Genomic DNA, 12852 nt, shown 5'->3' on the forward strand with positions numbered 1-12852 from the left:
ATTGAGCAGAGAGAGAATGAGAAAAGGCAAGAGGGGTAGATGCAGTAAGATGTGCAGCTTGTTTACAGCCAGAGTAATAACTCTGCAGCAACTGGAGATCCCACAATGCAGCAGGGTGGGAATACAATGTCCCAACTTTCAGCCACCATGAATAGGCTACATATGGATACAAAGGAAACTTTGGTAATGTTTCATTTCCTTTTATTCATGAGAAACAGATGCCACATCTTGTGGGAAGTCGCAAATTCACCCATACTTTCGACTTTTAGTTTCCAACCACAGTGTCCAACCTTCTATCCCTCTTAAAGTCAAACTACATGAGTGGGAGACACTGAATCTGTTTGCCTGATTTTCACTGATCATCAATGGTGCATTTTAAGACCATTTTGTGTTTCATTAATTGCACTAATTCTTAAAAAATGTTTTTTTCACAATCATTTAAACCCACCAGAAACCAACCACAAAGCAACTCTGTCTACAAAACAACCCTAAAAAGAATCCAAGGGGACAAAAGCAGAACATGGGGCAATCCAAGCTGCAAAAATCAGTGTGGGAGTATAGATGTTTTTGAGTCTGGTATTTCCCCATCCATCACCAGCATCATTAACGGTGGATGAAGATCAACTCCGTATGTTCACAACACCTTAAATCATAATCCACAACCCGTACACACGTACCAGCTCTATATAAAAGACAGCACTCACACAAGCTCTATAATAAAACAATTCCCATTTCCACACACAAACACGCCGTATGCGAAGTAAAAACAATACTTTCAACATGTTATCTCTATTTGTCAAACACATACAGAGGATTTATATAATTACTGTTTGAGTCAGTGGAAAAATCTACCGTCTATTATATAAGGACCTGAGCTCAGGTAGAGAAAAACATGTCCAGTCTGTACAGATTTTCTGTCGGCTATTCATACAACTTGATTATTCGTGAGCATTAAAACCCTAGAACACTAACATTGGGTGATCGAGCTATTGTAGTTACGTTATTTTCATTGTGTTGCTTTTGTCTGAGTTTTGTGGGTCCATGTGTAGCTTCATGATGCTCACTGACGTTATTAAAGGTGGGCGTGTCTCTCTGCTCTAAGCCCTGTTTCATTGCACTCTGCAGGAAAAATTGTCTATCCCTGAAAACTGTCAATTTGACACTTTCATTGTAAATATTGAACAAATTAGATATCAAAAAGTTAATCAGTGAGTTAAGAGGTGTTGCTAGGTAGTTTATGTGACTTTCTGACAGCCAGGTTAGATGTTACTCCCTGTTTTTGTTGTCTCTATCTCAAGCTTCACATTGAACAGACAGATATGAGAGTGCTATCATCTATCATCTATCATCTACTCATCCAACAGTCGTTAAGAAAGCAAATAAGTCGAGATCATGTTAAACTATTACCTTAATGGACAGCTTGGTCAGTGAGTCCAAGGAGTGGAGGCCGGAGAGAACAATGGGAATCTCAAACAAACCTCTGAGAACGTTAAATCCGTTAAAAAACTCCATATGTGTACTGTGGGCACAGTACATATGGAGAAGCAGTTCCTCATAACTTATTATGTACGAAAGTAACGAAAGCAGATAAGCAACTCTGCATTTTGCCCCCAACACACAAACCCAACCACATACACACATCCACATATATTTATGGCTCTAAGTATAATGTGTTTTGAGTGGCATTCAATAACTCCAACTACAAAAGTGCTGCTCCAGAGGAGAGCTTCAATTTCCTGCTGTGTTGGCTACATCGTCATTACTCAGCGGTTGTTTTGAAACGGGGCATGTCTGTAGCACTCCTCACATGAGGGACTGTGGATTGACACACACACACTCGTGCCTCGTCACAAAGACATTGACACGCTGGTGTGTGATTTGTTCTGGCAACTAAAAGCCAGCAATTGGTCACTGGCGAGTTCGGCGAACAGATTGCGGTCGCTCCGCAGATTCATCTTTCCTCCCCCCAAGGCGGCCTGTGGGACGTCTGTAGTCCCTTTTCCCTCTTTTCTTAAAGCTTATTTTTAAGACTGTGTCCTTAAACTGCACACAGTGGGAAGCGAGAAGGCATACGGTACGGAGGAGACAAAGGGGAAAGATCATGAACTCGGTCCAAGCAGGGTGAGATTACTGCTGCCGGCTTTTGTACTGACTGAAGCAAATCTGATCGAATGTGACTGCATGCAGATGCAGTGACTCAGTTTAGAAGTAAATGTCCTGCTTTTTAAAAGAAAATGACTGCGATATATAGTTATTCTTAATGGCTGTGATCAGGTAATTCCCCACGATATCTATTTGCGATTTACAGCATGCAGCTTCACCAGAAACCCCTTTGGCTAAGACTTCAGCAGGGCCTCCAGTCGGGCCTAGGAGCCAACACCATCACCACAGCGTGCTACTGGGCCCGCTGGAGGGAAGCGAAAGGAGGCCTTGGAGGACCAGATCTGCACAGGGCAGACGGTCAGATCCTGCAGCAGTTAAAGGTTTTCTAAAGAAGGTTCCACTTTTGTCCACAGGGACCCTCAAAATCAACACAAATAAATTGTTCCTTGCGGAAGCTTTAACTTCCACTTTAATATTGGAATTTATTTCAACTTAATCAATAAAGAAATGCATATTTTATCATCTGATCATGATATGTATATATATGTAAAGTCTTAATCTGGAAAGTGACTGTTAAAATTGTAAATTGTCAATAATGAAAATAACCGTTAGTTGCAACCTACAAGTATCTCAAGACCATACTCGACTAGTATTTGAGTAAATGTTCTCACTTACTTTCTGTGTACAATGAGTATCGTTATATTATTATAATTATATATATATATTATCGATTGGGTTTGAAGGGTAATTTGGTCCAAGGCAATTAACAGGAAAATAGAGAGGAAATATGACCCCACGATGACCATGACCTTTGTAAACGTCAGGGACAAAAGAGCGGAAACATCCGGGAAGTGAGTCTTTTCCACGTCCTTACTTTGAATGAACTCAACTGATGGAAACCACCTGCAGCATGACATTTTGCTCAGTTTGCTCAGTTAACTGTAAAGTCGTGAGAGTTGAGCTGATAAATATTAAAAAGAGACAAGGGGGTTTCCTGAGGAACATCTCCTCCTCAGAGGGAGAATGCATGATTTGTGTCCGTCAAATCCAGATTTTACATGAAATAAAAACAACTCAAAACTAAGCTTAGGTGTCTGTTTTGTGCATGTATACTGTAAGTGCATGTGAGTGGTTGCATGCTCGTGCCAACGTCTCTCCAGGTTTGTGTGACCAGGTCCCTCTGTAATCATCCTGTCCTCCACCGGATCGTAGGCAGAGTGCTGAGCCAGCTCCGATCTGGATTTGTGGCCAGTGAAGCGGGAATTTCTTTGGCACAAAGTTTCCTGGCTGACATTGAGGAGGCAGGCAGGCCACTGTGGCACGGGGACTTAAGACTGGAGGCTTTCCCAACCACTCTGGTTGGACGGAGAGACGGACAGATGACAGATTGAGGGCCTAATTAAAGCTGTGTCTTTGACCTCCAAGTGCACATACGCTCAAATAGATTTGAGTCTGTGAAATGACATTCATAATCCCAACATGTGAGTTTGTGATCAGATCCAAACTGCCACATACACTTAGATCTATATGTTATCATCCCTTATGCCTCTCTTATACTGTCTCTTTCCCTCTCTTCCTCATCACTTTTGTCCCTTCTTTACTTTTCTCTTCTCTCTTCCCTGACCATCTTCGCAGAGGTCATCATGTAGATGTCAGCCCCACTATTCCATCAGTTGAGAACATGATATGATGGACAAAATATTACTTTCTGTCAAAATGACACAATTTATACAGCACACTAGACCTTCTTGATGATAATGTATCTCTGTGTCAACCCATGTGTCAACCCATTGACAATTTAACTATATTTAAACAATTATATGCCACTTTCAAAAGAGGAAATGATGTGTTAAGAGACACACTGATGTGTTCAAACCATGTTGTAGCAAGTGTAAAACATGTGAAAATCCTTTTTGGGGACACCCATCTACATACACAAAAACGTTAAACATTAAAAACCAATATATAATCATGCAAACTGATCTAGTTATCAATACTTTTGTGACCAGAGTAATGTTTTGGAGTTGTTTGAAGAAATTAAGACTCATAAAAAATAGATTTTCTGGCTGAAACGTGTTCAACAGATGGCAAATATGAACTGAAAAGTAAAAGCCGAAAGATTCACTTGAGAGAGTGTGTGAACTTGGAAACACTGGATCAAACCCTCTCCTCTCTGCTCCCCTCCTCCCCTTTGTGATATAATGTGCTCTGGCCAAACCAAGAGAAGTCTGGGGACAGATTGTTCCCCACCCTCACCATTCACACTGTACATACCCATGCACACATACTAGACATGTTTACCATAAGAAGGGGTGAAAGTACTTGACAGGAAACAGGAAGTTTGTCTTTTATAACAGACAACATCAAATATTTGAAATGCTTTGTGAGCTGTACAAAATGATATTAGGGAGAATCCAGCTAGTGAAAGTGTCCATGGCCCTCTTCTGGTGGAAGTGTGTTCGCATTGTGACGCGTGAGAGAAAGCCTCTTATTGATACAAGCGTGCAGGAATTTGGTCCCAGACAACAGAAGCCCTCGGCCAAAAATGACAGTCTTTTCTTTGCACTTGTGTAAGTGTGCGTGTGCTTTGGGAGCCCGCCCTCATTGCTCAGATTGCTCATTCTGCAAGGTACATCCTGCCAAAAACCATGTCAGTATGCTCTGATACAGTGATGGTTATAAGACACAACTTAAAGTGAGCACAGAGTGTAACAGAGAAAAGTGTGTGAGAGACACGGTAACATGCTTTGGCAATATGCATCTTTTTAGTTTTGCATAGCATACTTTATCTTGAACTGAACGGACCTTGGTGTATCTCCATATATCAAGAATATATACATATATAAGAAGAATGGGAATAAAAGCAGCAAAGCCAGAACTCAGTTGACTTCATTAAAAAGAGAGGGGGAGGATCGTGCTACCAGTGAGGTCATCACGTACCCATGTGCGTAAAGCAGCGCCCACTCGTCACACAGTGGTTCTAGTTATTATACTACATTGAATTAACATACCTATTCGTCTGCATAGCAGTACAACCAAAACTATAGTTGAATATATATTAAATCACTAACACTATGGGGCTGGTAAAGTGCCCAACATATCAAAGTCACCGGACGAACGTCACAGCAAAACCCTATATAAGTCTGTACTTATGCCACAAAGCAATTTTTTGTTAATTTATAGCAACCACTATTCCATGTGTCTTATTTCTATCCTGTTCCTTAATGTCTTGTGACAATCCCCCCTTCAAACAAGCAGCAGGGACTAGGTCTAAAAGCATACTGTAGGTATCAGTAGGTGTCTTAAGTGCCATATGATGCCCGGTAGCCCAGACGAGCTCATAACATAAGGACAGATGTCTGATTACCGACGTGCGTAAAAGTGGTCATGACGGCCGGAGAAGGCTTTGCGGCGAGAAATGTCCAACACGAGCCGGCAATGACTGACGCGGCTAAACTACCGGCTTGAGCAGCCATTCAGACTCTTACAGGGGGAGAAAAAGTTGTCGGACTTACCGGTTTGGTGAATAAAAGGAGTTGAAATCAGTGTTCAGAGACGAGCATCATCGGCTGTAGTGGACCGAGTTGGCAGGTGTAATTTAAAAGAAGATGGATGAAAACCACAAAGCCGGTAAGCGAGGTTCCCCGTTCTCTCTCTCTCTCTCTCTCTCTCTCTCTCTCTCTCTCTCTCTCTCTCTCTCTCTCTCTCTCTCTCCCCCCCCCTCCCTATCTGTGTGTGTGTGAAAAAAAAGACATAAACACTGAGCTGGCAAAGTGAGCTCACAGTGCGTCACCGCTGCAAGATGAAACTCCCGTAAGTACGTGCGCGCGCGTGTGTGTGCGCGTGCGTGTGTGTGCGTGTGTGTGTGTGTGTGTGTGTGTGTGTGTGTGTGTGTGTGTGTGTGAGAACCCCCTCTGTCGGCCGTGCGGCTCTCAACCTGGCAGCTGAAGCTCATGTATCCTTATGATGAAGAGGCCCAAAATGGAAACCCAAAGTATTTGAAATATGAAATATATATATACAATGATTACATCTAAAAATATATATATAAAAGAAAACTTATTATGATATATAATAATAACAATAAGTCTTTAATAAAATGTTTTAATCTACTATTATTGCTCACCATTTGTATCTAATAGCTGTTTTTATTTCCAAATCCCTTTTCAAACTTCCAACTTAATTTCACATAACATTATGTTTTTAAAAGGCATTTCCAAATCTTCAAGACTCTTTAAACACTGTGGGTAAAAATAGTTGATCCTCTGCACAGTAAAAAAAAGATGTATTTATATTATTTTTATATATTTAGTTTGTTAAATTAAAATCATCGGTGCTGTCTCGCACCTGTCTGGCTTTCGTATTAATTGCAGTACCTTGTCATAGTAAAAGTACAGGTGTTATAATATCAGTAGCAATGGCTCTGTTATCTTAAAGAAACCCAGGCAGTGAGCTGCACAACACTGGATTCAGTCATCATTCATGTTAGCATTTACCCCTGTGCTTTTCCTATTGTGATATTTAAAAATGGCTCATCACTAAATAAATATAATAAATTCAACGGTATAATTAAAGTAGTTAAACTGAGTGAGTGTGTCATCATATTGCTGCAATTGTGGCAAAAGTTGTGGCTCCTTTAATACGGATCAGATGTGTGAACCCACTGTACAGTTTTAGAGGATAATCGGGGACTTTCATAGCAGCCCGGAGAAATAAATAAGTGACTGAGGAGGGGATCATGGGTTTGACATTTACAGCACTATGCAAGATCTTTATTTTTTTTTATAGGAACTTTTCTAAACACCAAATACTGTAAATTATGTTCCAAGTGAATGAAGAAGATTTCCACAGGCCACGTTCAGTCAGTCAATGACTCACAATATCAATCAGTCATTCTGGTTACACAGATGCATCTCTGTGCTGCCGTCTTTACTGCCTCTTTCAGTCATCACACAGATCTTCACTGTTTAATGCATCATTTGAATACTGTGTGTGCATGCAACTTGTGTGTGTGTGTGTGTGTGTGTGTGTGTGTGTGTGTGTGTGTGTGTGTGTGTGTGTGTTCATGAGGGGGGAAGGAGCAACATGTGTGTGTCCTGAAAGGCCTGCATTCAGACAGTTTCCCTATATATACTGCAGAGCTATCATATCACAATACACGTCATTGTGGGTCAGTGGGCTGAAGTCAAATGAATAGTTGAGTGACACTGAAGTGTGCTGATAAAAACACACACACAGTTGTAACTGTGGTCAGTGCTGCTGACTGAACGAGATTCAAGACATAAATCGTTGGATGACAGTAAAGATTTTTATTATACAGCCTTCGAAACAATTACAGACAAGCAAGTCTTTAACAGACTGCACAGGCCTTCTTTTAGGATATCGGACTTTTGCTTTTATTTATTTTTGTTTAAGGATTGTGTGAATGGCTGTGAATACACAACGTTGTGACTAACATAGTTTAGTTAACGTGTTGGCAAAAGGGTTGCGACACACAATTATTTAGACTGATGATTCATCTTTTTACACAATTAATCGGCTACTCAGAACACTTTGAAAAATGAAAATACAATATACATGTACATTTTTGGTCGAACAATCATTTAAGAAAAAGCAGCGCATCTTTGAGAAGCTAGTTCAAGTAAATGTTCGACTTTTAAAAAAGGGCCACTGCGTATGATTTGGCTGCATCTAGCGATGAGGTTGCAGAATGCAACCAATTGAAATGTATCCCGTGTGGCCGAGTGTGCAGGAGAAGGACGATCGTAGATAAAAAAAACGTGAAAAAGTGAATATCTAGAAAAGTATCTATCTATCTGTATCTAGAGCCAGTGTTTGATTTTTGCTTGTTGTGTGTTCCTGTCAATTTTTTTCACAAAAACAAAACAATTAATATTTGTAGGTGATCATGCACTAAAGAAAACACACTTATCAATACTACATTCTAATTCTCAACATGTCAATAGATCCCCTTGAATGCAACACAATGTTCCTTTAAAAAATAAAAGTGAATTACAATGAATCAATGAATTCATGTTTTGAATGATTGCAGATTAATTTGCTGTTGATCGACTAATTCATTTAGGGTAAAGTGAGCATTTAGGGCACATTAGCATTCAAGTTATGAATCATGAACCCAAATAGTTGCCATTGTTCCAGGTTGGAGAAATCCAAATACGATGAGTTAATCTGCAGATAATCGGCAACACTATAAAAAAATTATCGATAACGCCTATGAAGAAAGAAACAGGCACAAACTGGCACCAGTGAACTGATTTAATTACAAAGAGAAACACACAGTGACGAAACGAGAACAGCTACATACAGGACGTAACCATGACCACTGCAATCAGAGCCGGATACACAGAGTTGTGAGCAGGTCGCTTTCCTTCCCGTCGACGACTGTAAAAACGCAAACACGCGTTTCGGAGCCAACATGGCCTCCAGTGGAAACTTTGATGCCAAAACTCCATCTCGTCTTCTTTTGGAAAGATCTACGACAGTTATAATTTAAACGTCACTGACGGCGCATGCCAGGAAGGAGGAGGGGGGAAAAAAATAAAAATAAAACCGTACACAAATATATAAAAATATGCCATTAGATTCATATCAACAATTGAGTACCGTGGGTGCACTATTTACAGAAAAAGGCAAGATATACCAATATTTACAACAATAAAGACTTCTTTCACATACGAGCATGAGGATACCGACAGGTTTAGTGAGAGTTGCAGTGATAGTGGGATGTGTTTGATTGTTTTATTCTCTTCATCCTGGTCAAGTGAGCATCTAGATTCACTTCACATCTAAGACGCGTTGTGTTCGTGTGCATGCTTGTATGTCTGTCAAATTAAGAGTCAAAATCATTACACTGTGCTCAAAACCAAAAATGCAACTGCTGAAAATATGATTATTCAGTCGTTCGTATTTGTGCGACTACCATGTAAATGTAAAAGTAAATTCTTAAGGCATTGTTCTTCTTCCTGGTTTTAAAGAGAAATCTACCAACTTTCTGAATTAGGTGAATTAAAACAGTTATTGACTTGGTTTCAGTTTCAGGCTAGGACTTGGTTTTACCCAGAACTTGAACACACACTTAAGAGTCAGTGAAGTGGGGCCCGTCCATTGAGGGTCTGTGACCCTGCAGCAGAAATAGCACAGCGATGTTCCTCCGCATCATTTCTCACAGAAAAATAATAGACTCCACCCAAGGAGCTATCCAACGCTCTACAGCCAGCATAGATATACAGCATTTTCATGGGTGACTCGGCAGCTCCTGGCACTGAGAACACAAATATTCATTTTGTTATGAATCATACAGAACATAAAAAAAAAAAACACAATCTGCTACCTTAACCTAAGAGGATGTAAAATGAATATTTGAACATTTTTGGAAATAGAAGATGAATATCACTGGTTGGTGTCAATCTTCTCAACAAGAAACCGAATAAGCGCATTTCCCAAAATGTTGAACTCGTCATGACATTTGCTAAAATTGGCGAACTTTCTTCTGCTGTATTCTATACATGCTACCACAAGCTAACTGTAATTTAGCTTCAATTTTGGGCAGAAAATCACCATCAATGTCCTTCTTGTACTTTTTCACTGCACAACAGAGCACTTGTAGAGGTTACACGCACAAACACACCTTTACACTTACAAAGTCAAAGAGCTCACTAGCTTGTTAGCCGCTATCACAATAACCAACCAATCCTCTTAGCTGCTGGAGAGTTAACCTAATGCGAATGTGTTTGGGTCGTGGGGAAGCTGAGTGCCCAGCTGGCCGGCAAAGTGCAATGAGGTTTTCTAGACTGGGAGGGAGGAAAGACGACCGCTGCTTAACCCCCCAAAGCCTGACGCTAACATGCGGGTGTGTGCAAGGACAAGTCAGAGTCACCTTTCACTTCCCTCAGACATCTGCTGTTGTGAGAGTGAGAGCTGACTTCTCACTGTGTGTGTGTGTGTGTGTGTGTATATATATGTGTGTGTTTAATGGCTTAACCTGTAGCCTTCTGAAGGCACGTGCAGGTGATCAGCATTTGTCCTTCTGACCTTTGTATCCTGGGTAATCTCTTTTTCTCACAAACACACCACATGCATCTTGTTCTCTGACAATCAATACTGACATCAGCGTTTGTGCTTTTGTGTGTGAAGATACATCTTAGCGAGATATGTCCTGTGACAGAAATGCCACAATATACCCCGTAGAGCTGTCAAATAACTGACATTTTCAGCCGCCGAACAGATGACCGTCTGTTCAAGGTAAGGGTGAATTTTGGGATCAGTCTGCAATCTGGGTCTTTTGGCCACAAAACAGCCAATAGATGAGGAGAGATGTTTTGTCATGACAAAAAAATACTTGACCCTCACCTTTCTGGATCCGTTTCTCTACATTTGGGCATTCGTACAACTCTGAAACAAAAACCGCATATTGTGTATTGTTGTGTTGCTCCGTCTGTCTGTCTGCCCGAACTAAACTGTGCCTCGTTATCTATACCGCTCATCGAGTCGGCCTCCTTGTTCTTCAACTCATAAACAAAAAGTGAAAACTACATCTATAAATTAAGCGCTGAAAAAGAAGGCGCTAAAATCAAAACCATAAATACTGTACATAACTGTCGTTATCTCTTACCACAGCCTAGAAGTCACTAACTTTCAGCTCAACAAACTTTCCTTCAACAAAAGTGTCATGTCAAAACTTTAACGCATACAAGGCTTTGGCATAGTCATGTTGAGGAGGAACGTCTCCAATGCACTCTTTTTTTCCTACTCAACTCCAGTAGCGGGCATCATCCACGTTCATGTCATCTTATACTGACAAACAAAAATTAAATAAGAAAATCTGATACAAAGTGATTATCTGTGGAAAACACACATTTATGTTTTTTTCACAAATGTCTTCCTATTCAGTGAGCGGATGCTGTGCTTTAATGTGTGTGTGACTGTGTGCATGTGTCTTGCTTGATGCACCTCTCTCTCTCTCTCTCTCTCTCTCTCTAAAGATGATTTTAGGCATCTATAAGCAATGATCATGGAGATATTGTTACAACCCTTCTCTGTCTTAAAAGCTCCCAGACATCAACTGAACCTCTCTTCCAAGCTTGAGCTCCAACTGCAGAAATGAACGCAAATTCAGAATCTCCATCAAACTACAGTCTGTGATGGTATATTTTACTGAGCTACCATTCATATATATTTACATGACATTTACCTCTGATCATCAGGCACCATTTTGTCTGCAGTTCACGCTAAGATGAAGTGATGATGGAGTAAAAGGTTGATGTCCAAGTCCAAAAAGAAAACAGAGAAGATTTCAAAGGACGAGTACATGCTTCACTTTGATGTCCAGTTTCAACCTCCTGTGCAATGACATTCTGTCCTCTTCATTCTTCCTCGTCTTCACAGCCGAACCCCACATCCATGTCGGAAAGTTTCATTTTCCCCTCCTCTGTCCTTTTTTGTCTCCTTCAGTGAAGACTTGACTTTAAAAAGACATTTTTCTAGACAATATTTGCAGATGCCAAAAAAACGGAACACACATGCACAGATACCACTCAGAGAGCAACAATGCACACCATCGGAAACATGGACACAATAGAACTGGCTTTGAAGTCATCATATTCATCAAGTTCAGGAGGGAGTTTGTAGCTAAATTACGCACAGAGAGACTGGTGAACCGAGCAGAAGACCAAAACAACACCAAAAAGTGAGGAATCCGATGGGAAAAAGAACAGGAGCTCGTGCGCCATTTTCATCTAGAGGGCGGTTGGGGGCGGGTTGTTCAAATCAGGGTTGATTGTCTCAGACTTTCCAAAGCAAAAGATGGTTGGTGCTGTCATCCCGTCCGACTGTTTCACTGCTATTGGTGAGTCTGAAGTCCTCATAGCCGTCGCCGCCAGAAATGACTAGATGGTTGGTTTTTAAAGGGATGTGGGCAGAGGCTCGGCGCCGTGCAGAGTCACACCGTTGGAGGTTCCCGTCAACTGTGCTGCTGCTCTGAGAGTGGTTGCCTAAAAACAGAGAGGAGGGATTCAAGGTCAAGGGAAGGCACAAGTGATGATAAAACTTTGGTTCAGTTGTTCCATTTCTGGGCTACATTAAGGAAGTAGAAAAGAGTGCAATTTTATTCTTCTTTAAAGCAATAACTACCTGTGGAGTCATTTGGTGTCGGAGGGAAGTTCATGTCAAACCCTTCTGGTAGTTCAATTGATGTCAGGAACCGAACGTGTCCCGTGTGTCCGTGAGCCGAGCCCATCGGCACCTGGGGAACTTTCAGTGTCCCGGCGCCAGTTCCTGAGCTCACTGCCGGGATCCCCAGCGTAAGGACCACACCTGCAGAAGAACACCATCTTAAAACATACTTTCTTTTTTTTATTATATAAAGACTAGAATTACTGCCCCCAAACGGTCATGTTGTAGTTTACATCCATGTCTGTCCAAAATGTCATCACTTCATCATTTTAACCTATGAGACAATTGTGTGAAATGATCATAATGAGCACACACAGTGTAACCTTTGACCATCACAATCTAATCAGTTCATCCTTGAGGCCAAGTGGATGTTTGTGACAAATTTGAAGGAATTCTTTGCAAGTGTTCTTGAGGTATCACATTCACGAAAATGGGTCGCACGTACAGAAAAAAAAAACATAATGCCAGGCATAATAAGGATAAATGTAAAATTCCCAAATTCTACCATTGCAAAAATAAACACTAAATATTACATATAAATGAAGACTTTTGTAATGC

The 12852-nt window shown here is 40.8% G+C and overlaps 1 protein-coding gene across 1 annotated transcript in view; it reads right to left on the bottom strand.

Moving 5' to 3' along the window:
* Positions 1–11904: 11904 nt before the first annotated feature.
* arhgef17 (Rho guanine nucleotide exchange factor (GEF) 17) overlaps positions 11905–12852 on the bottom strand; it is a gene marked incomplete at both ends in the record, with an annotated part of 50784 nt that continues 49836 nt past the window's right edge. Inside the window, 2 exons of the mRNA XM_079225138.1 lie at positions 11905–12113; positions 12253–12435. Of these exons, the coding sequence (XP_079081264.1) occupies positions 11905–12113; positions 12253–12435 (392 nt within the window). The remainder of the gene's footprint in view (positions 12114–12252; positions 12436–12852) is intronic.

Source organism: Taurulus bubalis (genome assembly GCF_910589615.1).
Source record: "Taurulus bubalis genome assembly, chromosome: 10".
In the NCBI taxonomy this organism is placed as follows: Eukaryota; Metazoa; Chordata; class Actinopteri; order Perciformes; family Cottidae; genus Taurulus; species Taurulus bubalis.